The sequence below is a fragment of the Phaethon lepturus genome, unplaced genomic scaffold, assembly GCF_000687285.1.
Source record: "Phaethon lepturus isolate BGI_N335 unplaced genomic scaffold, ASM68728v1 scaffold4910, whole genome shotgun sequence".
NCBI lineage: Eukaryota > Metazoa > Chordata > Aves > Phaethontiformes > Phaethontidae > Phaethon > Phaethon lepturus.
The window spans coordinates 28,959-56,934 of NW_010512466.1; the positions used below are offsets into that span (position 1 = coordinate 28,959).

At 37.7% G+C, this 27,976-nt stretch overlaps 1 protein-coding gene across 1 annotated transcript in view; it reads left to right on the forward strand.

The window, feature by feature from the left end:
- Nucleotides 1-27,976, forward strand: part of KIF21A (kinesin family member 21A) — a 67,777-nt gene that overhangs the window by 20,010 nt on the left and 19,791 nt on the right. The window contains exons 8-27 of the mRNA XM_010287059.1: nucleotides 998-1,193; nucleotides 2,010-2,199; nucleotides 3,454-3,517; nucleotides 4,294-4,497; nucleotides 7,963-8,001; nucleotides 10,451-10,535; nucleotides 10,719-10,836; nucleotides 12,447-12,635; nucleotides 13,579-13,778; nucleotides 14,178-14,285; nucleotides 14,777-14,845; nucleotides 14,956-15,167; nucleotides 15,846-15,999; nucleotides 16,369-16,569; nucleotides 16,885-16,986; nucleotides 18,780-18,945; nucleotides 19,464-19,484; nucleotides 22,981-23,041; nucleotides 23,262-23,316; nucleotides 24,649-24,866. Of these exons, the coding sequence (XP_010285361.1) occupies nucleotides 998-1,193; nucleotides 2,010-2,199; nucleotides 3,454-3,517; nucleotides 4,294-4,497; nucleotides 7,963-8,001; nucleotides 10,451-10,535; nucleotides 10,719-10,836; nucleotides 12,447-12,635; nucleotides 13,579-13,778; nucleotides 14,178-14,285; nucleotides 14,777-14,845; nucleotides 14,956-15,167; nucleotides 15,846-15,999; nucleotides 16,369-16,569; nucleotides 16,885-16,986; nucleotides 18,780-18,945; nucleotides 19,464-19,484; nucleotides 22,981-23,041; nucleotides 23,262-23,316; nucleotides 24,649-24,866 (2,652 nt within the window). The remainder of the gene's footprint in view (nucleotides 1-997; nucleotides 1,194-2,009; nucleotides 2,200-3,453; nucleotides 3,518-4,293; nucleotides 4,498-7,962; nucleotides 8,002-10,450; nucleotides 10,536-10,718; nucleotides 10,837-12,446; nucleotides 12,636-13,578; nucleotides 13,779-14,177; nucleotides 14,286-14,776; nucleotides 14,846-14,955; nucleotides 15,168-15,845; nucleotides 16,000-16,368; nucleotides 16,570-16,884; nucleotides 16,987-18,779; nucleotides 18,946-19,463; nucleotides 19,485-22,980; nucleotides 23,042-23,261; nucleotides 23,317-24,648; nucleotides 24,867-27,976) is intronic.

Genomic DNA, 27,976 nt, shown 5'->3' on the forward strand with positions numbered 1-27,976 from the left:
GCACCTTCAGAGTATGATCTACAGCTGGAACTTTGGTTCTGATCCCTCTAGGCTGTTCTCATCTGATGTGAAATGAGTGTGCACTCCAGGGAGTGAGGGAAGGGACCCCAGTTTCTCCATCTACCTGTTGAATGATGAAACCACTTTGTTGGAATGAAGAATTTTTTGCCTTTTTCTGCTCTAGTCCCACTGGTTCTTGATGGTCTCTCTGCTTAATCTTTCATTTGGAGCAGGGAATATGTTCTCACCCTGCATGTCCCTTGATGGTGGCTAGAGGGTGTTGTAGGAACCTAGAAGGAAGATGGTTATTTATAGCCCTCTTGGGCCTAGAACTCAGGTCCTGCTGCTTTTTGTGGAAGTGCTCTAAGCAGTGGTGGTACAAATACACGGAATAAATAGTTATAGCTAGATGTACTAAGGGTAAGTACTAGCTTTTGGGCTTCTTTTGGAGAACGGGTCATAATTTGCAGTGGAGAATTCAGGCAATTGGGATATTGGTAGATCCTGGTGTAGACAACACGTACCTTGTGCGCAACTGCCTATGCATGAACAGCTAATGTGAACATTCAGGCAACTTTCAGATTAAGTAGGTAGGAACCTCAGGAGTTAGTGAGAGTAGGCAGTCCTCCTGACTACTGCATGATCCAAATCACTATCTAGGACTTTAGGCTGATCTTAAGGACTTAAATCTTAGTTTACGTATGATTACGCAAACTGAATATAATTTGAAAAACATTCCTAGGATCAGCAATTAATTGCTTTTGTAATTTTACAGGTAGAACAGTTAATGGTTGAGCATCCCCTGTGCTATGCTAGCGTGATACAAGATGTAACAGTGCTGAACTTTGTGATTGACAGTCATCTTCTATGAGTTACATAGAGAAATATTTTCACAAATGTTACAAAGTCACTATTCTTGTTTCACCTTCTACCTAAAGGCCTGTTAGCTTCTGTCTACTCTTGATGTGTAATGCTGACCTATGTTTGTAACTTGCAGTCAAACGCTCATGATAGCGTGTGTGAGCCCTTCAGATCGAGACTTCATGGAAACCTTAAACACCTTAAAGTATGCCAATCGGGCGCGGAACATCAAGAACAAGGTGGTGGTTAATCAGGATAGGGCTAGTCAACAAATAAATGCTTTGCGCAGTGAGATTACGCGGCTACAGATGGAACTCATGGAATACAAAACAGTGAGTTTATCCTTTTAGAATTTCTGCTTTAAAATGTTTATAGCTCTAGAGCTTTTTTTTCCTGTTGGCTACTTCCACTTCATACACTAAAAAAATTGAATAGCAATCCTAACTTAAACAACACTTGTAATTCCAGTGATTACAAAATGTTGTTGCATGCCCAGAGAAAAGCTGTATCAATGAATGCCAATGATGTCAACAGATGCTGCGTGCTATTTGCTTTCTGAAAGGCAAAAATTGACCTTGTCATGCTCAGCAATGAGAAATAGCCACTTCCAAAGCAAAAATTACCACAATTTATATTGGTACATAAATGAATGTGAACAGTTTTTGTGTACAGCTTTTAAAAACTTATCAGACAGCTAAAACAATTTGTGTTTTAAAAATACATTTTCAATTACATAAGGCAAACACTCATATTACACAATACCCATTTCTTCCTGAAATTTTAAACAAATAATGTTTTCAGCAATAAGTGTGGTTACCAGTGTCTTTCTCCTTTATTATCGTTGAGATAGTATCCTGGTTTGGTAAAGGATTGTCTTCTCATTTCTTAACCTCTTCAAGAACTTGTATTTCAGACTAAGATGGAATTACACAGGACTGAAATGCTAAGATGTTGGCCAGACATCAGTGTTTTGAAAACTATCCATTTATCCATTGCTCTAAAACTTTTTGAGAGAAGATTCTCTTTTGCTATGAGTATCTATTTGGAATTTCAAGTAATCTGTGGATTGCCTTTGCCAAGTTAAAATTTTTTTCATGTGTAGGTCAGTACAGTATTTACTAGTAATAAAATACGTTTGCTTACTTAAGGGTAAAAGGATTATAGATGAAGAAGGCGTTGAAAGCATCAATGACATGTTTCATGAAAATGCAATGCTGCAAACAGAAAACAACCACCTGCGTGTTAGAATTAAAGCAATGCAAGAGACTATTGATGCACTGAGAGCCAGAATAACGCAACTTATGAGCGATCAGGCCAACCAAGTTCTAGCCAGAGCAGGTATGCTGTCAGTGTGTTGTGCATGCGCATAAACTGTTTAATAAGTTCATGAACTTAAATCAGTTGTATGTTCTTACTTCATGGCTCCCTTGGAACGAAATGATGCCTTTGTAACAGTAATGCAGAACCTGCTTTGGCAGGGATAGGCCCCCACCTAATTCTTTCCTCTTTTTCAAACTTCTATTAATAGAAATAGTTTGGTACCCTGATCTGACCATTCATTTAGGATTATGAGCAACATGAAATGTGAAATAATACCCTTGGATAGAAATTACTTGTATGCTTGGATGGACTTAATATTTTGCTTTAGGTGAGGTCCTGGACATCATAGACAGAATCTTTAAAGGGAGCTTTAAATGTCATCTAGTCCAACCCTCCTGCCATGAGCAGGGACATCTTCCACTAGATCAGGTTGCTCAGAGCCCTCTCCAACCTGACCTTGAAGGTTTCCAGGGATGAGGCATCTACCACCTCTCTGGGTAATCTGGGCCAGTGTTTCACTACCGTCATTGCAAAAAATTTCTTCCTAATATCTAGTATAAGTGCCTTTTTTAGTTTAAAACCATTACCCCTTGTCCTGTTGCTATAGGCCCTGCTAAAAAGTCTGTCCCCATCTTTCTTATAAGCCCCTTTAAGAACTGGAAGGCTTCAATAAGGTCTCCCCAGAGCCTTCTCTTTTCCAGGCTGAACAGCCCCAACTCTCTCAGCCTGTCCTCATAGGTGAGGTGCTCCATCCCTCTGATCATTTTGGTGGCCTCCTCCACCAGGTCCATGTCTTTCCTGTGCTGAGGGCTCCAGAGCTGGATGCAGGGCTCCAGGTGGGGTCTCACCAGAGCAGAGGGGCAGAATCACCTCTCTCCACCTGCTGGCCACGCTGCTTTTGATGGGTGAATGGCTTCCTTTTCACCTCATAGAATAAACAACCAATTTACTTACCATGACTGCATTGTTCTTTGTGCACTGTTTGTCAGGTAACTTTTGATTTATGGTACATGCTGATATGAAAAACAAATGAAATAGAAAAAGTTACTTAAAATAATCCTGATCATATGATGCAGAGGAATCAAAAACTTAATGCAGCTTAAGGAGGAAATATATTTTACAAATCAGATAAATCTAAATGTATAGCCCATATGACTGTTTCTCTTTGCTGGTACCTTGTGCCTAGTAGATGTATGGAGATATTTTTACTGTTATTGTGCTTTCTCAATCTTTCTTTTCCCCTTACCACCCTTTTCTCTCTGTCCTTCAAAGGAGAAGGAAATGAAGAAATTAGCAACATGATTCATAATTATATCAAGGAAATTGAAGATCTCAGGTATTTGCATAATATGTATTTGAAAAATTTTTATTAAAAAAACCCACCACCAACACTGAAGTGTTAGCAAGTAAATACTTAATCTGTTTTCCTGTTTGGGGATTACTTTAGGACAGTGGTCCTTGAGCTTCTAAGACCATCTGGTGTTGCTTTTGGCCACAGAAAATTGAAACATTAAAGATAAAGCTGACAATATAAATGAAAGTAAGATGTTTCCTAAATAATGATGATGACTTGATATTGTTGCACAAAGGACAACAAAACTTGGAATGATATAAATGATAGTACTGAGAAATTGTTTACTTGTTACAATTAAGTGTTATAAGGAAAGTAGATACTTTTTTTTTAGTTTAAAAAAGAGTATCAAATATTTTGGATATTTTTATCTAAAAATAGGTGTGTCATGCAAAAAAAAAAAATCTGGCCTATTCCCAGTTAGTGTTAGAGCTACATAATACTGTAGCTTTTGTGTAATGTGTATATATACAGCATATGCAGATATATATCTGTACATATATCAGTGTGTATATTTATACAGATATTTATTTTTTTATGTATTCTCTCTAGGGTATATGATACATGTACAGTATATGTAGCTTGTGTAAAATGGTCTCATTGAGGCATTTACTACACTTGTATTTTGTGAGACTTCACCTTGTTTTGTAATTTCTTTTTAAACTGAAGGTAATGCATTACAGTTGCAGATGCTAAGAGTATACATCTTGTGCATTAGCGATATTTGTGATTCATGGTCTACAATTCTTTTTTTTTTTAAGAGCAAAATTATTAGAAAGTGAAGCAGTGAATGAAAATCTTCGACGTAACTTGTCAAGAGCTTCAACAAGATCCACGTACTTTGGTGGACCATCAGCGTTTTCTGCTTCTATGCTTTCATCAGAGAAAGAGACAATGGAAATTCTAGATATAGCCAAGAAAGATCTAGAAAAACTGAAAAAAAAAGAAAGGAAAAAGAAAAAGAGGTGGTGTATGAATGATAATGCTATTTGTTTTCTCTTTATTAGTAAAGAGGTGTGGGTTTTTTTAGCCACTGAGACTTTAAAATTTATTTGTTGTTGCTGTCTGGATCTGGATCCTAAACTGCTGTTCCTTCAAACCATTTTACACATTGAAGTCGTAGGTGTTTTTCTTTTGCATCTTCTCTTCCAGTGAAGTATGCAGTTATTTGTAGAATGAATGTCTCTGTTGTAATGAACTTTTCTGTATAATTATGTACAATGGTAGAAGCACAGGTGCTCTCCATAAATTTTTTTTTATTTATTTATTTTTACTTAAAAAAAAAAAAAAGCATCTGAAATTCAGCAGAGGTTTTGAAAAACAAAAATTATAAACTTTTTTCCCTACCGCATATCAGAAAAAAGCTTTCTGAAGAAAAGATATTCTGAATAGCTGGGAATTCTTTGGTAGCTCTTGGAATGGCTTCTTTTGCTTTATCTTCTGCTTTTATGAATGTTTTTAATTTGAGATTTCCTAATTCTCTGCAACATCATGCTTTGCTGTTTTTTGCTGTCCAGCTTCTCATCTACTAAAATGCTCATAGACATTGATATAAATGCCTGTTCAGACAGCAGTTAGTACAGCAAGGGTCTGTTTGTGTAGTCAGAGACTTTGATTCCATTAGAGATCTTTCCCTTGAAATTTTCCATGCTTTTATTACTCTTTCTACTAATGGCCCTTCAGACTTATTCTACAAGTTAAGAGTAAAACTAAAACAGTATAAGCCTGAAATATAGTTGAAGTATAAAGTAGATTTGAATTAGTGATATCTGCAGTTTGAGGTCCTATATCTATAAATCCATTCACCACACAAATGTCTGATACTTGTAGAGAACACTCATTTTAATAACAACTAGATTCTTCCTTTGCATGTAGTTTTTCAGGGAACTCTTACACTTTTATGGGGATTTTGGTAGATTTTATGTCTTATGTTTGTAGAAGCTTGAGGGGAGCATGGAATTATTAAATGAAATCAGCAGAATGTTCTGGCCTCTCTTCAGCCAAACACTTCATGTTTATTATCTGTAAATACCAGAACAAAGAGATTTGTTTTTGTATGGTTCAGCACACTTTAAAATCAAGCATGCATTTAAATATACATCTAGATAGAGCCCCAACTGTAGGTTGGGGCCTGAGTATTAGGTAGCAGGCAAGATTGTGACCTTAAAACAGATAAAGGTTATTAGATATATTGAGTAATGTCTCCTACGGTAGGAGGTGATCACTTTAAAAAATATTTGGAAGTTTTACCCCACTTACAGTAGTAAGTAAAACACATGGTTGCTCATTTGAGTTTTTTGTAGTTTTTTGGGTTTGGTTGGTTGGTTTGTTTGGGTTTTTTTCTGAAAGAAGTTTCTGTATCTAGTTACACTTGCTTACAGCAGGACAATAATCCTGTGAATGGGATAGCCAAGTGGTCTGATCCAGAAGTACAAACTACTTACTATAAACTATTTTTGAGATCATTTTTCTATCCTAGCTTTATAGAATCAGAGAACCATAGAAAAATTTAAGTTGGAAGAGACCTCTTGATGGTCCAGCCTCCATGTTAAAGCGGGTCTTATGTTCTGTAGAATGGGATCATACTCTTTGAAGTGCTGCTAAGGTTTGAATCTATCTACTGGCTTATTTGCAGACTGCTTTGTAATAAATATTTATAAATTTCTGAGCCGCATATGTTAGGAGAAAAAAATCGTTAGAAGCTAAGAAATGTTAGGATTTGAGGGATTATGCATATAGCCTTACTTGTTACCTGCAGAGTGCTTCTATCTAATTAATGAAATGCAAACTCCATATTTAGGATATATCACTGTGAATTTTTATTCTATTGAAATATCAGGAATTGGCAATGGGTATGCTAATGTATTGCAAAGGGACAATTTACCCTGCAGTTTGGTAGAGATTCTTTGCTCTACTTCTGTCTTCTACAGGCATTTAGCTGCTTTTTCTGTACTATTTCTTTAGGGTTGCTGTTCTTTCAAAATTGTCCAGCTAGCATTTTCCTATTAAAATGGGATCGGTAAGCCTAGTTAGTAGTTCTGCCCCATCTGCTACCTTTCTTGATCTGTTAGTTTCCTGGTTATGGGTCAGTATGATGAAAGGTGCATGATTTTAAGTACATGCAACTTACCTAAATTGTTGTGAGCTAGCCTGAAGATCTAAGAGCCAGGTTCTGAATGAGCAGCAGGTATGTACTGCTATATATCTGTAGCCTTTAATAAGCATCTGTCATAAAGTTTATCAGAAACAGTTTATACAGCAGTAATGTTTTGGCTACTGAAATACTGACATGCTTGACTGGAGTGTCCCACAGTGTGACCTACTCACCAGAAGTCTCGGAGCAAACCTCCTACATCCCTTTCTAGTCATTACTCAGCCTTACATACCTGGTAACTTCTTTTGACTGTTGTCTTTTGACTTCCCTAACCTTTATTAAACTAAATTTGTGATAAAATTACATAGGGTTCAGTGTATTAGCTCCTAGCTGATACTGAAGAAGGTGGCAGGCAGTATAAGGTGAAAAGGCAGCAAAAGCTCTTGCTCAAAACTTGCTCGGAATGGGAACTTGAGGAATTTCAGTAGTTGTTGAAATTGAAGCCATGTCTACACTTACATAAGTCATGTGGGCATTTCTTTACTGATACATCCGCTTTTGTTCCAGATAAAAAAGTACAAGTGAAAATACTAACACTTTGTTCATCTCATTGCTTCTGATGCATATTTTTTGTTAATTTATTAGAAAAGAACATGCAATCATTGGCATGTACTTTTTGAATCCCAGAAAAATGAACTGCAATTTTCTGCCTTTTATTTAAAAACAACGAAACCCCAACCCCAAAAGTAAATGTTGTTTGAAGATTTTTAAATTAATGATATTAAGAATATGTGACTTAGAATATTAGTACTAAAAATTTCTCATTGCTATTTTATATGCTGACAACATACTGTAATATATAAACTAGTGCGTTGTTTTTTTTCCTGATATGTTCCTGAGCATATATAACTTTGGTTCAATGGCAGTACTTCTTGCAGTTTTCAGTATTTTACCTGCCAATTTTAAGTGGCAAAAGAGGTGAAAGCTTTTTCTAGAACTTGAGATTTTTTTTGAATCCATATTAGAAATATTTCTCAAAGTGAAATATATTGTTTATATCTAAAACTTATTCCTTAGTGTAACTTGAATTTACAATTGTTGACAGATTAATTAACCTACAAATGCTTCTGCTTTGTTTTCTATTTACTTTCCAACTGTGCAAAATGTATTGCCTTTTTACTACTTGTTGTCTCTTGATGGTATCTTTTAAAAATTCATTTTAAGCTCCACAAGCTCATATATCATTTTTTTTACCTTCTTATCACTTTTGCTTTTCACTGTCTGGTTTGTCCTTCATTGGCTTGGCCTTCCAATACTGTACTTCGTGCTTTTGAAGGCTACAGAAACTTGAGGAAAGCAGTCAAGAAGAAAGAAGGTTGGAATATTTCCCAGGTTTTTAATTACCTGTCATTTCAATTAACTGGTTGTCATACATGAAAAGAATTTGGGCAGATTCATAGCTACTTCAGGAGTAGTTCGTTTGGCTTTTCAAAATTCTTTCCTGTGTTTTGACGTTCAACAAGTGTTTTAACTGGAAGAAACCTCTGTTGTGGAACTGAGGTTGACTCTGGGTGTGCACAATGTTGAGCAAGCGTTTGCGGGGAGATGGTGCCTTTGGGAATGGCTATAGAATTAAGTAGATTTCTTTCTTGCATGGCCCGTCTGGAATGAAAGGCAGGAGGAAGGCGCAGTAGCTCATATGGTATGAAATGTGTAGCAGGCTGTATATAGCAATAATAATTTTGGCATGTGAGATCAAGAAGGTCTTGGACTTTCATGCCTCAGTTAAGTCTGCTGCTTTTATTTTTGAAAGCATGTGACTGAAGCCTTGACCATTCCTCAGTTTCAGCCAAAGCAGTAGATAAAGTAGTTAGTCATAGAGAACAGTTAAGTTGAGGTCTCTTTTCAGAGAAATACACTGTCATTAAAAATCCAAGTAACGGAGCTTTTCTTTTTCAGCTTTCTACTTTGATCCAATCCCCCCCCACTGAATTCACGCAGATGATGTGAATCCATGGATCAGTAGCACACAAATTAAGCAATATAATTCTGCCTGGGAGAGCTGCTGGCTCTCCTTCCTCCTGTCTTCCCCTTTATTAGGCAGAACACAAATTCTCTGTAGTGGTGAGCTCCATGCTGTGTGCTGGCAGAAGGGAAACTGGGGGTTTGCCTCAATCTGCATGAAGATTGCAGCTAAGATCTGTTATCATTTAGGCTTATTAACCAACATAAACAGAACATGATGTGGGCTGAGTGAGATGACAATCTGTGGAAATGAGATTGCGTGGCTCAGTGTTCCCTGTTTGGCATTTTTTCTTTTCGGTACAAATCTGGTTAGGCTTTTTCTTCCAGCCTCCCCAGCTGCTGCATGGACCCAAGCAAAAGTGTTCTGCCTTGCACATGGCCAGCTGTAGCTGGATTTGGTTGCACTGGTGATGAGTGGGGCAGAAGGAACCAAGTAGCATTGAACAGGTTAAAAAATAGTATATAAAAAAAAAAAAGTGCACAGAAGCACTGTGTTACTTAACCGTCACTCTTCAGAGTAGAGCTCTGTTTTAAATGTGGCTTTTGGATGTTGCTTGCCAAATTATAGTGTCTCTAATCTACAGAACATTTCTTGTGACTGCACTGAATATTAGATTTGTCTAAGAGCTAGACCTTGAGTCTGAGCTCTTACTGGTGTCAATGGAGGAAGATGTGCATTTCTGGTTACCCGGCCTGATCAGTGACAGCACATTTGCCAAGTTTTTATGCAGCTGAAGTTAGGTGAGGTGGATTCCACATTATGCAATCCTAACCACATTTTTTCATTATTACCCTCTGTGGTATCTAGCCCCGTTCTATCATGATTTCCCATCTATTGGGGATGGTTTGGGTTTTGCACATGTAGTGTTAGAAGGACTGACATTTGGTCCATGGCAATTTGCAGAGTGCCATGTATTTTTTTGCATTGTACGTTTGCATGTCATGTCTCAAATGTGCAAGTAAAAATGTTAAAATTTGTCCTAATGGCTAATACACCAAACCTTTAAAACAAAACTAAAAAAACCCTCCTGTAATTTGCATAAGCCATCACTACAGTTCAGGTTGCCAAGAGAAGAAAGAGTATAGAGAGACTTGACTTTGAAATAAGTTTTGAACCATACTCTAAAAAAACAAAAGCATGGATATATACTAAAATGTAATCTTAATAATTGGGAAAAGTTAGGGGTTTCTTGAGATGGACAGTCCTACAGCAAAAAACTCAGTATTTCTCAACTTTTTTTTTCTGTTGTATCAATGCCTATTTTGATCATTCCCTTGATGTCAAAGTAGATAATTGATCAAAAGAGTAGTTATAGTATGATAAACTAGGATATTGTTTAAGGCGTATACACCAATTTTCAGATGATTGTAAGCACAGTATGCTCTGTTGTAGCTTGAAAGTGTAGCAATACCTGTAATGTATGTTGCACCTGCACACAGTGTTCGTTCTTTGTTTTGCAAAAGCTATTCTGGGTACACTGCAACTTCCATGCAAAATGACTACTGCTGTAGTATATGAAGATGTGTATTCTGGTTGTCCTAGTTGTGCAATATGCCCTAAAAACAATGTACTAATCATTAATATTATTTTGCAAGCTAATATTAAGAGTAATTAAGCATTATTTTATTACCTGTGGGAGATTGGAAGTTGTGTTTTACCCATGCCCAACACCTATACCTCTGTCTAACTACACTTTGGTTTTCATCTTTATTTGGAATTACAACTTACTGGTTAGGGGGATGGGAAGCACATGCCATTTCAGTTTGTGAATATTTTGTGTCTGTGCCTCTTCTGCTAGTGTTAAAGAGGATAACACAGATAACGAGCAGGAGAAGAGAGATGAAAAAGGCACTTCAGAGAGAGAGAATAATGACTTGGAAGCAGTAAGTATTTAGAAGTGTTTGGTTTATTTGTTCATTGTCTGTTTAAAGACTTACAAGATTATAGAAAGGAAATTAGAAATGGATCAGGTGAATACTGTGGCTTCACAGTGATAGTCACAAGTGATTGGGGGATGGAAAAGTGTGGGTGTGCTTCAACATCTTTCTGTTTTGTACGTTTCATAGGAGGAAATTCAGGAAGTGAGCGATCATGAGGATGAAGAAGAGGAAGATGATGAGGATGAAGATGACATGGAAGTTGTTGAAAGCTCAGATGAATCAGATTCCGACTCTGATGAAAAAGGTAGTGTCAGTGCAATATTTTTTTTTTAGAATTTTACGAATACCGTCTGTCATTCCTTGGGTTTTGGTAGGCAAGATAGCATGCTGTCAACCTGCTGTCCATAATTCTCTGTGGATTGCATGTCCAGTGAATTTGGTTTTTTTGTTATGGTGCTAAAACCTGTAATATACATCTGATTAAGTGTCCCTGTACTGGCTTTAAAATTGACCAGAGGCCACCAGGTGTTTGATAACACATTTCTTCCTCAGTTAGAACATTGAAAGTTTAAGGTTTAAGTATTGGGTTGTTTTTATATCTCGGGACTAATCACCAAGGTGACAGCTCCCATTCAGCTAATTTGGAAATGGGTAGAATTTAATTTTGAAAGGCTGGAAGTCCATCAGCCTATCTCATTTTCAGAGGCTGTGGCTTTACGTAGAAGCATTAACAGCTGGTTTACATGTGGCATGCAAATTAGGACTGCTAGAGTCAGAGACAGCATCAACAGGAATTCTCTCATATCTCATATGAGTCGGGCCAAATGAGCAAACCAAGTCTATTGGTTTCTTGTTGTTTGAGTCACACAAACCATTAGCAGGAGTTGCAGAACCTGGAAAAAAAAGTCCTCACCTGACATCTTTGTTCTGGAGCACATAATCTTAAGCCAAAAAAGGATTTAATTGACTAAAGAAATTAATTAAACTTTATAAACTTAGCATGTGGGCTAGTCCTTTTTCCTTACTTTTTCCTCCTACTTTTCTCATTCCCTTCACCATTCCACTTCCATGACTGAGGGGGCTCCTATTTTAGAATTTGATGAATTTTGGCTGTATTTTTCTAAGACCTAAAGAAAGGAAAGTCTCCCCTTGGAGTCTGCCAGCAGTCAAATTTTCCTTTTATAATCTGCTGGGTTTATGAATGACAGTTTTTCTCCAGCCCTGAGATGTGACTGAAGTCTCAACAGCCTGTGGAACTTCTGTATGGGGAAGGACAGATTGCTGATGTTGAGACTTAAATGTGAGGAATTACAACATATGAGCAACTGTGATCCAATATAGATACAGAATCACAGAATAGTTTGGGTTGGAAGGGACCTTTAAAGGTCACCTAGTCCAAGCCCCTTGCAGTGAGCAGGGACATCTTCCACTAGATCAGGTTGCTGAGAGCCCCGTCCAACCTGACCTTGAATGTTGCCAGGGATGGGGTAGCTACCACCTCTCTGGGCAACCTGTGCTACTGTTTCACGACTCTCATTATGAAACATTTCTTCCTTAGATCTAGTCTAAATCTACTCTCTCTTAGTTCAAAACCATTACCCCTTGTCCTATTCCTACAGGCCTGGCTAAAAAGTCTGTCCCCATCTTTCTTAGAAGTCCCCTTTAAGTACTGAAAGGCTGCTTTCCCTACATCTTTCCCATTTCTAGGATAGGGAGTGTTTAAGAGGAGACTTTATAATGAATTGCAGATAATAGTTTCACTTGCTGCATTGTGCTTTGTGTAGAGTTCTGCTGTGCACAGTTTACATGTCAGGAAATGACCCTAGCATTGCAGGGGGTACCTATAGTTATGTGATCCTCACTGTTACTTTAATAAAAGTCTTAATTTTTAATTACTCAAATTTTTTATTTTAGAAAATTATCAAGCTGACTTGGCAAATATCACCTGTGAAATAGCCATTAAGCAAAAACTGATAGACGAGCTAGAGAACAGCCAGCGAAGGCTGCAAACACTGAAAAAACAATATGAAGAGAAACTAATGATGCTACAACATAAGATTCGAGACACTCAACTTGAGAGAGATCAGGTTCTTCAAAACTTGGGTAAGAAATAGAAAATCATTTAAATCTAGATGTTGTGTAAGACATTGACATTGAATTGTTTGATGCTTCCCTCACTTCCTTTTTCAAATGTGATAAGAAATTGCAGAAAACAGAAATAGGTTTGTACTTAATAATGCCAGGGGATCATACTTCACTCATTCTGGTTTCTATCAGAATTGAGAGGGACTTTTTAAAAAGATACTGCTACTACCAGGTATTTGATTTTGTTGAATACGCATTTTCAATTTTCTAGGAGCTCTCATTTTAACATAATCCTTGAGATGGTTCCTGAATTAAAAGTACTTTCCCATTCATCCCTGTCTCTTTCTTTTGATTAGCATAAAAATAAGAACTAGGATCAGTGGCCTTGCAGAGGTCTCTTACTTGACCAAACTTTTTGAATATGTAATCGTATTGAGATGAAAAACTAACTCTGTCTCAGGAAGTCCTAAGCCAGAAAAAGTTGAACTTTAGGAGAGTACTGGGGGGAGTGTTTTGTTTGTTTCTTTCTTTTAAAAAGTATATAAGCTTTATAGTGTTATAATTTATAGTCTTTTGCTGTTCTCTTGTTGTTCCTTAGACCTTGCCTTTTGATCAGTGCCAGAAAGGGATACTAGGCTTGATGGCTTTTGGGACTGTGGGTGTGATCTTATGCACATATGTGTGAACAAGCATGTGTGCAACTGTGTCTTCATGTACTCCAAAATTTCTTGTCTAGTGCAAAAAAAATCATCAGGAAAGTGTTAATCCTTGATCTCTTATCCAAGAAGACATACAAGGTGGAAAGTTCAAAGCAGTGCAGGTGGCCAGAGCTAGAGATAAATTAAATTTTTCAAAGATACTGCAGATAATGCTTAGAAGCAGAGGAACCGATCTTCTTCTGTGGCTGGCAAAGTGAAAATACCCTGAACAAAAGCTGACTAAGAACTCCCTTTTGCTGTAGGTTCTGTAGAGACCTATTCAGAAGAAAAGGCAAAAAAAATCAAGTCAGAATATGAAAAGAAACTCCAAGCCATGAATAAAGAACTGCAGAGACTTCAAACAGCACAAAAGGAACATGCACGATTGCTTAAAAATCAGTCTCAATATGAAAAGCAACTGAAGAAATTGCAGCAGGAGGTGACAGAGATGAAGAAAACCAAGGTATATTTCAGTATATTGAAGTGTTGTGCAATGAGTGTTTACTGAAAAATGGATTGAAATCTCTTGTGCATTTATCTACCAGGTAACTCTGTTCTTGTTGTCAGCTGCTCAGAAGTCTGAAAGTGGAAAAGATATGAAGATTAGGCTATTCCTGGGGGAGAGGGGTGGCTTTTAGGTTTAATGGACAGAAATTACAGTATCAAACATGGAGAAGCTTGCACTGCCTATTAGCTGTTACCCAGCACTGAGTGAAGAAGGCACATTAGATGGAGGAGGTAAATTGCTAAAAGCATGTAATATACTGGAAGATGGCAATTTGAAGAAGAAACTCAATATGAATGGGGGCAGGGAACAGCACTTCCGTGTAAACAGCTTTTCTAAATGGTGACTTCTTTACAGGTTCGCTTGATGAAACAAATGAAAGAAGAGCAGGAGAAAGCTAGAATGACTGAATCTAGAAGAAATAGAGAGATTGCACAACTTAAAAAGGAGCAACGCAAACGAGAGGTGATTTGACAGATAAAGAACTTTCATTTGGAATAAGCTTCTTTCATTATGATGTGCATCTGCTTGCAGGCATACACCATGTGTATATGCATTCACTGAGGCAGGCATGTACCTGTGTATTTTCATCATGCACATAATTTGGTTTGACTTCTATCATAACTCAGTTCCTAGCTTCAAGTGATAAGTGCAACAGAAAATAGAAAACTTACTGAATATGTATATCAGTATTATTTTATTAGTGAATCTTCACAAAACTGTTGTTGCCACCTTGCTTGCATGCAAGTATTCTTTTTGATAGAGAATTGATATAGTGAAATACTTATTTTCATTCTGCACTAGAAAGAGCAAGAAAGAATTGTGACTTGACCACTTCATATCACAACAGTTCTGCAAACTTGTATGAATGTGTAAAGGTCTTTTTTTTTAATACAATACAGTCCTTGTGACAGATATTGGAAAAAATATCATGTGCTGGTTGTATTTTTTCACAGCATCAGCTCAAGCTTCTGGAAGCTCAGAAGAGAAATCAAGAAGTTATCTTACGTCGCAAAACTGAAGAGGTATTGTGGTAAAACAGTAATGCATCTTTGCAAACAGAATGATATTGTGTTGCTGTAACTTAGTATGCAGTTTTGGGGAGAGACAATTGTGTCTCTGCGCTCTGTTTCAGGTTACAGCCCTTCGTCGGCAAGTGAGGCCTCTGTCTGATAAAGTAGCAGGAAAAGTAAGTCGAAAGCTGAGCCTGCCGGAGCATCCTATACAGGAAGCAAGTTCTAGCTCATCAGTTGAGCATGATGGTTCAAGAACACCAGCACAGCAGAAGATGAGAATTCCTGTTGCAAGGGTTCAAGCATTATCTGTAACTGCAATAAATGGAACAGGGTAAGGATTAAAACTGTTTAGTACTTTTTTTAAGAGAACTGAAAATCGCATGGACTTTATAGAAGATAATCTTGTGATGATCAATATTGCAGTAGTTGTTGTTTTTCAAACTGCTGTCATGCAGTGCTCATAAAACAGGCATTCTACCATTATCAAATGCAATTTGAATTTTGTGGGTTTAATACAGTGTGGAGCAATATAAAATGACATTAAGGAACAAGTCACATTAAGAAACCCCAAAATTTCAAAATCCAGTTAATCTGTCCTTTAAGTGAAATGCCCTTGGTGGTCCAACGCCTGCAGTATTCTTAAGTACAAAGGAAAACTTGTTGGCAAACACAATTTAATGTATTAGGCTTATTGGTGATCTTCCACTGTTGTTTGAAGCAGATCCCCTTGCTAAGTGGGGAACAGCTCTTAGGTGGCATTCGAATTCAGTGGTGCATTATACAGGATGCCACAGTGTTTCATACTTGTTTATCAAATGCAATATATTAGAGTGCAGTAGAGTTCAGGGCTGGGTGCAGGTAGCTGTGTGGTACAATGAAAAACTGAAAGAAATCCTGCAAGAAATTTAAGTTGTCCATGAAAATTATTCTGGCTTGATCATTTCCATGTTCAAATGTGTAATTGAACTACTTTAGACTTAGTTGTATGTTCCTCTTGAATTTATCACAGAAAGAAATATCAGCGGAAAGCAGTGACAAGCAGAGTTTACTCCTCAAAGGCAGCCAGGATGAAGTGGCAGTTACTTGAACGCAGAGTGACTGATATCATTATGCAGAAGATGACCATTTCCAATATGGAGGCAGATATGAACAGGTTACTTACGGTGGGTGATCTACGATACACTGTCGACTGTATCATCATATTAAATAGAGAGCAGTGCATTTATGTTTGCTGTAAATGAATTGCTGTGGTGGTGGCATAGGCAAAGTGACTTGGAATCCATCGCAGTCAGTGAAGAGGCTCTTCAGTAAGCATTTGGACCATGGGATTGCTGTGCTTAGTAAGAAATAGAAAGAACGTTAAGAGAATCATGTGTAAATATATTAATATATTCACTTGTATAACTTCTTCCTGTAGAAATCGTGATATGTTATTTAAAGTATAACAAGGAAAGGAAAACAAAAAGGCACTTAAATGCCCTAAATGTTTACTAATTCCTTTTTATGTAATATTATGTTTTTGGGGAAAATAGCAACGTGAAGAACTTACAAAAAGAAGAGAAAAGCTTTCAAAGAAGAGGGAGAAGCTCATCAAGGATGGGGGTGGCAGTGAAGCAGATAGAAATGTCCAAAACATAAACGAAGAGATGGAATCACTAACTGCAAATATAGACTACATTAATGACAGTATTTCTGACTGCCAAGCAAACATTATGCAAATGGAGGAAGCAAAGGTAGGTAAATATTAATGCAAAAATGATAAAATGGAGAAAAGAAAAACAACTGTGTTAGTCTTGAAAATGTTCTCATTTAGAGATGACTTTTGTTTTGGCTGTAGGGGCTGCAGAGTATGTATGGTGGGTTGTTTTGGGGATAGTTTGGAAAAGAAATCTTTCAGGCATGGTTTAGAGGTATCACGGGAATGAACTGGGTGATATTGCTGCATCTTCACTGTTTCTATTTTCTGTGATAACTGTACTGGTTAAACAAACAAACAACACCCCCTCCCCCCTTTTTTTCACAATCTGGTTTTATTGTTGCGCACATAGGAAGAAGGAGAGACCTTGGATGTAACAGCCGTGATTAATGCTTGCACTTTGACAGAAGCTCGATATTTGCTTGATCACTTCCTCACAATGGGTATCAATAAGGTAATGCATTAAGTGAAATATGTGTTTGCCAGAACTCTGCCATGTGCCAGGAGCAGAGCTGTGCTGACATAAAGACTGACGAACGTGCACTAGACAAAGCGAAGCTCGTCAGCACTGGCTCTCAGTGTGAAGGCCCTTGAGATCCTTTGCCCCCTGCAACCTGTTGCCTGTTTTTCAATCCCCAGTAGAACCTACTTCACTCTACTAATTACCTCATGTTGTTCCTGTAGGAGCAGTAGCTTTTTGTAATCAAATAAATCTCTTTCTATGTTTTTCAACAAGCTCCTAAAGAATGCTCAGGATCTTTTTTTTAAAGACTGGCTCAGCCACTTCCTTGAAACTGAGCCTTTAAAAAATTTGTTTTAAGGTGTATATATTGATGCATGGCATACTTCAGTCAGGCTTCAACTTCTGAGTAGAGCAATAGGTGCTTTTTCTGAAAGTCTTGGGGAGTAATATTTTAAAAATTAGTATTTGGCAGTTTATAACCCTGTGTACACATGTAACATATGATCTTACTGCTGCTTTTCTTTCTGTTTGGAGGCCATGCTCAGTGTCATTTAATCAAATTAAAGATTTCAAGGCTATTGAAATGGGCTTTGGGTCAGTCCCACTGACCAATTCTCTGTTGTGTGTTTTTTTTTTTTTTTCCATACTTGATTCATAACTGCAGGTAGTCAAGAAGTTTGTGGATTTTTTTATTAAAAAAAAAAAAAAAGGAAAAGAAAATTCCCACAATCACATTGGCTTCTGCAAATTTCAGTCTTTTAATTTTTTTCAGCCCTTGGGTGAGTAGAATGGATACCTGATTCCCTGCAGCAGAGTTAATGAGAAAAGTGCCTCTGACTTAATTCTGTTAACAATTTCTCCTTATCATGGTAAAAAGCTCCATTATGTGAAGGTGTTTCTCCTCTTTCTGATAAATAATTACTGTGTAGAAAATTGAAGGTATGTTTTCTTGCAAAACTGGTCATGCCTGCTGTCTATTCTAGTGTTTGTTTCCACATGCAAAATGTGTCTATTGATATGTTGTTTTAGTTCATGATAAAATCAGAATCTAATGTGTAAGTCCATAGTACTACACTTCTTTATCAAGTGCTAGCACTCAAAGTCCTCTGTTATCCTACAAGTCTTTGGGAAGATGTGTTGTACCTTCATTTTTCCCTACTGTTTCTTCTATTTGTAAACCATTCTCTGTAAATTTCCTTGGCTACATTTTCTGCAACTAAAAAGTTCCCATTAATCCATGGGTCTAGGGAAGTTCCCTTAGAACTGATTCTCTCATGTTAGGCCATGAGATCTTTCAGCAGAAGCTGAAAGTTCATGGAGTGATTCTGTAGGAAAGATTATGGTTCTGGGCTGGGTTTTGTTTTGGTGTTTGGGGTTTTTTGGGGTTTTTTTTGCTGTTGATTGTTATAGAGTATTATAGGTCATAATTAAAAAAAACAGTACTTATTTGTGAAAAATGGAGGCATTGTTTTTTCAGATGCTACTCTTAAATAAATGCAAAGAATTTGTGAATTGTACTTGGGAGTCACTTCCAAGTGAGACACTAGATGTGTATTTGCAATGCAAGAGCTGAGGAACACAAGTTAATGAGTCCCCTAAACAAAAACAAAATAAAAAAAGAAAGCCCCTTTGGTTGATACCTGATCTTTAGGATGTGAAAGGAAGGTTACAATGTACACATTGCTTTTCTTCATAGTTTTTAAAAAGTTTTGGCAATTCTCATTTTGTAACAAAAGATTTGTGATGAAGCATTTGTCATCTTTTTGTTTCTTTCTCTCTCCTAGGGTCTCCAAGCAGCTCAGAAAGAAGCTCAGATTAAAGTTCTTGAGGGACGCCTTAAACAGACAGAAATTACTAGTGCTACTCAAAACCAACTGCTGTTTCATATGCTAAAAGAAAAAGCTGAGTTAAATCCCGAACTTGATGCTTTGCTGGGCCATGCTTTGCAAGGTAATTTTGTCATCTTGTATTCTGAAGTGTCAGCTGCACGTCATGTTTGCCTTTCATGCATGCTGTACTGGGCATTCTAGGCTATTTCTTTTCTGAATAGATGCTGTATTTTTAACGTCTTAAACTCTATTTCACAATTGATGTGCATGTATGACATTTTTAAGTATATCCTCTTGGCAGTGAAATGTAGGAAATAAAGAAGGGTTTTTTTTATTATTAGACTTTTTAAATTCAGGTAATCTGCTCATTATCTTTACAAAGACTATGCATTTACAATTTGGTATGATTTTAACTTCTGAATGTGAAATTCTAAATATGCAATCCTGTTCAATCATAGTATGTTAGTGATTTTGAAAGTGGCATCGTATGTCTGTTACGGCATCTATTCTACTTCTCATGAGATGATATTAAGAAAAATTTAGAATACATTTAGGTACTTTTGTTTTATTTCTTTTTATAAATGGATATGTTTTGATTGGAGTGTTGCTTTTGTTTCCTTGTTGCTGTTATTTACACAGACCTAGATAGCATACCACTGGGTAAGTATGTTTAGCTTTCTGTGTACTGTACAGTTGCATGAGTTACTAATTCATTCATGTTCACTAACTGGTGCATCTTAGAATTTGTGAGTGTTTGAAGTTTGCATGAACTATTCTGTAAATGTACTCGTTATCATGAGCTTACAGAGCATTTCCTCCTTTCTGAAACCACCCATAGCATTCATGTTAGATTGTCAGATAAGACGTGAACACAGTAAGCGGAGGTGTATTTCAGATTTATGACTTATTGCTTACGAACAGTAAGTAGTTCAGACTATAGTACGTTCAGACTACATAAAGCTGTTTTGTGGTATACTACTGCTGTAGCTGTGACAAATTCTGCTCATCTTTAGGTCTGAAAAAAAGCAATTCGTAACATGCAGGTCACTTTTAGCCTCTTGCAGATAGCTTATTTTGTAGTGTAAATATTTTACAGAATGCAGATTGTATCCACTTTTCCAATTGGGTTTAGTTATTGACTTCACTGATTTTGAGGAGATGAATCTGTTGTTGTTGTTGCTTTTAAATGATTCCCAAATAAATTATGCCTGTTTTCTCCCCTCCCTTGCTCCTAGCCGCAAAATTGACTGTGTTTGGGAGTATATTTTCAAGTTTCAATGTCAGTAACAATTCCTTTTGTATTGTCTTGTGTTATTTCTAATCCTATTACGCTGTCCTGTGATAGTTTGCATAGGCATCTGAAACATTTCAAAAGCACAAGACTGCCTGAAAGTGTATAGGTCATCATCTGGTGTAAGCTGGTGAGAACTTTGCCAGCTTCCTGACACATGACATCTGAAGATCTGTGTCAGCGCATCTTGCTGCATACAGCCAGTATTTATTCAGAAACCTCAGTGGTTATTAATATCATACTGAAACTAAAATTGACCCTTAATGTGTGTGTGTGCACCCCTGTTGGAGTGAGAGCAATGTTTCTCCAGCCAGGAAGTTAGCATTGCATTTTCTTTAGCTGTGGACAGGCTTTTACTTATTAACAGCATCTGGAGCAGTGAAAAGACACTTGTTAAATGCATTGAAACAGTAGGTCTGTCATCAAAATTTTTGTAGAGTATATCTGATTAAAGGAGTTTTTTAACACTTTGCAAGCATGAACACCTAAGCCACTCCAGGACTATGCTAACACTTTATAGGAAGGAAACTTCACTATGGATGTATCTCAGCTGAATATGCCATACTAACCTTGATCCACACTGAAATCCAAACTGTTCATAGTCTGCGTTTCATAGATCATTAGTGGCTAAACCTTTTGAGCTGCAGGGAGTTCAGACAACGTTGTAGTGAGGCTTCGAGGCTGGGACTGCCCGCTGGTTAGCAGGGACTCTGTCTCTGCAGGGGCTCCCTGGTAACCTGACACAATTCCCAGGGGTGGAAGTGTGGGTGGCAGCAGATCGTGAGACCAATTTCCCCAGGCTGCCTGACAGCTCAGTGGCAGTACCCAGCCAGCACCAGCCCCAAGCAGGGGGGTTGCACTTCCAGGGTACTTGTGAACCGTTCTCTTCATGCCTACTTTCAGCTCTGATATCTTCAGAAGTTCTTAGCCATTTGAATACACTTAGCCTGAAGAAGTTTGGGCGTTCCCCAGTGTAGTTGTGTACCTACATTCAAGTGTAGACTTAAAAAAGGGTTCAGTCTGCAGCAAAGCACATCACAGGCTCAGGTTTTGATCTTCAGAGTAAGTTTTGAATGAATACCTTGTGTGTGGATGAACCAGCTGCCATTCTGCTCTTGTGAAGAGTTAACATGACCACGAAGTTGAGTCCTGAAGTGTTGCTTGAACAACTCCTTTCTGAAGAATTGTAGGAGCTGCTTTTCCTTCCCACCTGTGACATCTGGATGCTCATGGATGTGACTCACAGCCATGTATGTGCAGATCTTGAGAGGACTGGTCAAACATCATTTCCTCTGGATGAACTGTGCTGGTGTACTGCATTCTAACTGGTACCATCCAGTTGCCTCTGCATGGGGATAAAGACAAGTCATCAGAAAAGCTTTCCACTGTTCTTCAATCATTGTTTTATTAGCAGTCATCTCATCTGCTCCTTGCAAGCTGTACTGCCTTTACTAACTTTATTGCTCCTTTAATTTCTTCTTGCCTTCTTTATAATATTGTTGTATTTCTGATAATTAAGGCTACATTGTTAAAAATAATACAGCAGTTGAGTACCTCTGAAGTGCATTGTTGGTGTTAGGGCTAGATTGATGCTAGTTTTGACTTTTTCAGGAAACATTTTTAGATGTAGCATACACAAGAAGGCATTTTCCTTTTCTTCATTCCTTCTCAGAATTCAGCTGGAGACGTATATATCTTTCCTTCCTTTCACCAAAGCGTGAACTTGCACTTAAAATATATAAATGGACAAACCTATTTTAGTATGGGTACCAAATATATTGGCTCTATAAATTACAAATTGTATCTGCTTTCTGGCAGAAATTAAGTAAATAAACTTAAAGCATCTTTAATAATAAAGAGGAGATGTAATGGAATGTCACTAGAAGATTATTTAACCCTTAAAATTTCATGAGTATTTTAAGAAATAAGGGACTTTGCTTGCAGGAATGTATTACCTATGTCCTTAAACTATTCTTAAAATGTGTTATTAGAATAATACGTGAGTTAGAGGATTTGTTTTCCCAGTAGTTTGGAATTGATTATACGTATGCCCTGAACTGATTGTCTCAGCTTAATGTTTTGCACTGTTTGCATGCAGACATCTTAATCTGATGTTTGACAGTGTTAGTGTGTGACATGCGTGCTGGTTTTGTCTTTTGTGCACAGGTTTGTGTACCCATTTTACTTCAGGAGCGTTTCTACTGAACAGCTTCATTTACAATTAACTTCAGTACAATTAATCTCTCTTTAGGAAGCAGTTCTATAGTATTAGATGGTGGCATCATCCTGTTTTGGAACCTGAATGCCTATATACTAATAAAGTGCTTGCTTCTTGTCAGCGCAAATGATGCCATTCTATATAAGCTGAGGCTGAGCCTCAGGTCACTAGCTAGTTAAAAATATAATTTTTGGGTTTTTTCATCATAACCAGACTGATTCTGTCTTAGAGCACGAAGATTACGAAAAAAGAAGGAAGAGACATCTTTACTATCCATTGATCTACATCTTGTCTTTTCCATGTCTTGCAGTTAATTTCCTTTGCTTTATCTTCTTTCTTCCAGATTTCCTTCTAGAATTTTTTTCTGGCTTTCTGTCATCCCTGTTGCTCTGCTGCAATAAATAGAAGACCACATTTGGCACAATATGCCAGGGTGTATGATTTATTTAGATTGTATGAAAAAACTTTGCTTAGATACCAGGAAAATTCAATGACGACTGGCTAGCAAATAGTCCGGATATTTTGAAAACGCCTGCCTTTTGTATGCTGTTCATCTACATTCTACATTGTCTGACCTGTTTTGTATAGCACTTAAAACCTACACGTCTAACAGACAGACTAATGTCACTCTTTTGGAAATTTTCTAGAAAATTTGGAAGATAGTACTGATGAGGATGCCCCATTGCACAGTCCTGGGACAGAAGGAAGGTGAGCTATTTTTGTTAACAGGTAACTGGATCTGGTTCTAGAAAAATTACTGTAATTTCCTCCTCTTGTAATGCATCATATATCCGTGAGAAGATACCTCTGAAACTGTTTAATTCCACTTTGCCCACCATTTCAGTAGAAAAAAGAATCAAATAAAAATACACATTCTGCAAAAATATGACTAATTTCTTTCTAACTGTGATGCAATTTTTTCTTTTAGTTCATTATCTTCAGATCTTCTGAAGCTTTGCGGTGAAGTCAAACCCAAAAGCAAGGTAGGCTGTACAATGGCTATAATAATAGTTCATACTTTAATGACACCTTCTGGGGAATGCTCCTGCTTTGCTCTAGAGACATGAAAGAATGAAGACATGCAAAAGGTGAACTGATATACCATTCATGTGATTTATATGTCATATGCTTTTGTGCGATACTCCTCTCAGAAGCAATGATGAAAATGTACTTTTTCAATATTCTGTGGCTAAATCTTTACAGCTTCAGAATGAGATAGGTTCTTCCAATTACTAGCACTCCAAACTGGAGTAAATTTGTAGTTTAGTATTAGTTAGGCTGCAGTTTAATGTTAATACCATTGGGAACTGTGAACATGCTTATTGTTTGCGATTTACTTCTGTAGTCATAGAAATGTAGAGGAAGTTTGTAAAATAGATAGAAGTTTGACCTCCAGGCTCTTAATTACAGTTGGCATTGGAGGAATATATCTAGGCCAGCTGCAATTTAATATTAATGGCCATGGGAACTGGAAACATGCACACTGATTGCAATTTTGCTTCTGTGCTCACAGGAGCATAAACGAAATTTGCAAAGTAAATAGAAGCTTAGCATCCACTCTTCTAACTGCAGCTGGCTTTGGAGGAATATATCTAGGTTGGCTGTTGCATTATTGGTAGCGTTCATTGGTGTGCAGGTCTTTGGGCAGGTAAGTTGAGTGAGTTTGGTCTGGAAATATCGGCACAAAATAAACGTTTTTGTAATGGCTCTGTTCAGACTGGACCTTTGTCTTCCTCAGAGGCCTTTCCCTTCAGAATAGATCTTAGTTTCACAGCATCACACTTAACATGGATGATTAGTTTTCTAAGAATGACTGTGTTGCACAAAGCTTGGCTCCTTTGTGAGGTTTTCTGTTGTTTTCAGACTATTGAAATGCTCAGAAAATCTTAATTCATGTTGACCTAAACTACTTCTGATGACATAAACTAAGAAGCAGAGTTCTTATATCTGAAGAAGCATTGGTGTAAGAATTTACACTTTGCTTTATTCCTCTCTGCTTTATAACATTTCATTTGGATAAACCTTAAGAGAATAATATTGTACTCCTCTAGTACTGAGAAGCACTTGTAGTTGATTGAAAGGATATCCTTGGAAACCAGTTGTCAAATCAGTGTTTCAAGCTGTTTGAATTTAACTTGCCTTCTCTGAAATGTTGACAAAGAGTAGAGGTGAGCTCATTGATTTAGTTTCCAAAGGTAGTTGCCAAGTGAATTGAGGTGGATGCTACTTGCCAGCTAATGATAAGCTTAAATGTAGCACTCTTGACACATACCATGAAATGTTTAAGTCACAACTTGGTTTTTATTTGTCTCCAGGCCCGCCGGAGGACCACTACCCAGATGGAGTTGCTATATGCAGACAGCAATGATTTAGTCTCTGACATTAGCGCTGCAGACTCTACTTTGGCTGGCCCTCTTGCATCAGTTGCAGAAACCCAAGAAAGTGGGATGGCTGCTTACACAAATGATACTTCTGCTAGGGACAGAGAGTTTATTCCCCCACCATCTGGCTTACCTTCTAAGATAGGCAGCATGTAAGTTTGGCCATGCTGTACTAATTATCCTTTGCTTTTAAAAAATGCATGTTGCCGATTTCTTGTAATCTATTATTTTAACTTTACAAAGGAGGTTGATATACCTGAAGCTTACTAAATAATACTGACGAAGCTCCTCCTTCTTTTCTACCATCACTACTCTAGAATGTATAAATGCAGTGTTGTAAGTAACATGTTTCTTATGGAAGATACAAGTTCTGTTAAGTTGCTTTGTCATAATAAAATTATTGTAGCCTTTTTCTAAGTAGCGGGAGAAAACCATCTAGTACCTTGGATACTTTGCTGTATTAGTGCTATGGGAAATGCACATTCCAGGGAGGTAGTGCGAATCTGCTTAAAACAGCAGAGAGATTAAAAAAAACCCCACCTTAAAATACCAACCCAAAAACTTTATATAATGTAGTAATAGTATCTGTGTATGGTCCTAACTATTAGATGACTCATAGAGATTTTACCTTGCGTGGCCTGTGCTTAAAATGAAGATGTCTATACAATAATAGAACATGCAAGTGTAAAGTTGAAAGAAACATGTTGGATATTATGAATCCTCAAAAACCCTTTCTGTCTGCAGGTTGCGTTTACCCGCAGAACAGTTTTACCAAGTGAAAGTATTACTTGATGCCAAATAGAACTAAAAATATTATTTTTGCCTTTTTATTTCGGGGACAGCAGGTCTCTCTCACATGCACTCTTTTTCTCACTCAGTCTTGCTGTTCCTCTTAGATCTACCAATATCACTGTTGGTTATTAGCCATGCACTGCTAGAGACTTTTCTTGGCTTTTTAAGTACTAGCTCCTATATTGCACAAACTCATGAATAAACTGAATGTGCTTGCCACATTTAGTCATACGGAAAAACTGTGTCCCATAGCTATCTTCATGTTACAGATTCTGGAATTAGGCATCTTTCACTATCCATCTGTCCTATTTGCATAATATTTTTACAGCAGTCTCCATCTAATGTACGTTTGCAATTTGTATTATTTTTACTATGTATTTCTAGCATGTGCTTGAGGTGGCAATCATGAAAAGTAAAACACTGCTGACAGCAATTATTAACCCATGCTGATGGCTTCAGTGCATTTTACAAGTAGAATCTGCTTGGAAAGAATGCTCTTGGGGGTGAGGATAGGTGAAGAAACCCACTTATTTCAGCAATTAGTGTGGGATCACTAGAGACTTTTGAAGCTTCAAGATTTAAAACGTCAAGTGTTATGACCTGGCATCCAAGACTCAGGTAATACCAACTTTTGCCTCACTCCATCTTCTCGAATGTATCCATTTGTGAAAGTGAGCCAGCAATGAGGCAAAACAGGATTTTCCAAAAACTGCATTCTGTGAACATTAGAGTTACACACTGTCAGTAAATCAATCCAATCAGCAGTAGGCCTCACATATATTTTGGTTTGTTATTGATTATGTTTGAACAGATAAGTGATCAAAAATGCCCATAATCAGTCTGCAGTGACTCCCTCACTGTAATTATGATGCTTTTTCAAAACCAGAATTCAGTATACTTTACACAGTATTGCTATTTTTGCTGGCCACTGGTCATTGTTGAGGAAAGGTTGTCTGAGCCATCTGGCCTTCCTGTATGGGCCAGATCTTCTTATCTGCCATAAACATTATCTCCCTTGTGCCACTTCCTTAAGTGGCATTCAGGGATGTAGAAGCCGTAACAGTGATCCAAAATATGCAGTCTCTAAAAGTAACAGAAATTAATGATATGCTTGGGTGCAAATTTAGAAGTCTGCATATGTACAAACTGCACCACTCTAGAAACCCCTCAGTTTTCTCACATCTGATTCGGAGAGGCACCTGAACGCAAGCAGGCAAGAGTGAGTTTGGTTGGAATTCTGTTTACAAAGATGGCTGGTGCCATTGTCCTTTGGTATGCTTGACTCCTCTACAGCAGCCTCTTCAGAGTGGAGTGGTCACCTGTAGGTCTTGTGCCAGCTCTGTTCAGATGTCTCTGATATCCTGGGAAATCTAAAAGGTCCCTGGAAACCTGTAATTAGGTGTGTGTCTTGCTCCTTTTCATTCAAAGTCATTGACATCATGCATCTGTTTTTTACATCTATGCTTAGAAGTTCATTGCATCAAGACTGCTCATTTTTATAATACCTGTATTTCCAGGCTTTCAAAAAGAATTCATAATATGATTGTGCTCTTTACACCATCTTCTGAGGATGTGCCACTGTGGAGTCAAAGATGGAAGACTCAAGGGGCAGGTAGAGAGTGAGCAAGAGGGAGCTGGCTCCGTGTCTGAGTATGCAGGATGCTGGTGTGAGGCAGAGGAGCTTGGGTTCTAGTTTCTGGTGTGTTTTATTTAATCTAGTAGCTGCATAGTAGACACATAGGCAACCATGGCAGTGGAGACTATAACCCAAGTTTATCATCCTTGCTGAAATATCTAGCTCTTGGGCTGACCATGGGATTTACCTTGTGACCCCAGGACTAAATTCCTAAATGCATACTGGCCCAGCATAAAGAGAGGGAGGGAGTGTGTCCTGTTGCATCTCTTTTTATGTCCTTTGCAGCATATGCCTAGAGGTAAGGGAGCCCTGCAGAGAAATGAGTGCTCTGGCCTCGAGGAAAGAATTTAACCCACTTTCCCCCTTGTTTTATGTACTTTAACTGCCAGGCTTTTGTGCAAAACCAGACAGGTTATCACTTGTTCTACTTTTCCTGTCTTTTGAAGACCCTGGGGGGATTCTAGGGCCTGCACACAATTCTTGGCAGTAGGTGATACAGGTAGGATCTTCGCCTTCCAATTAGGGCTTGTGTTCAGTATGTGTGTGATCACTTGAGATGGTCAGTCTCAGCTACTTGAGTCAAGTAGCTGTTCTTGGTTGTGCCCTCCTTGGTAAATCATGTTATTCTGGATGCCAGTCCCCAGATGGATTTCATATAGCACAGACTTCCTCTCAAGGGAAACTGGTATATCTTTTCTCATGTAGAGAAGTTGCAGCTGTGTAAATCCAGAGCTTGTAGAGCTCTGAGACCAGATACTAGTAACTGAATCAGGCAGGTGACTGTCAAGTGAGCTTTGTCTGCTTAATAAAGTTCTGTGGCACAAAACCACTTTC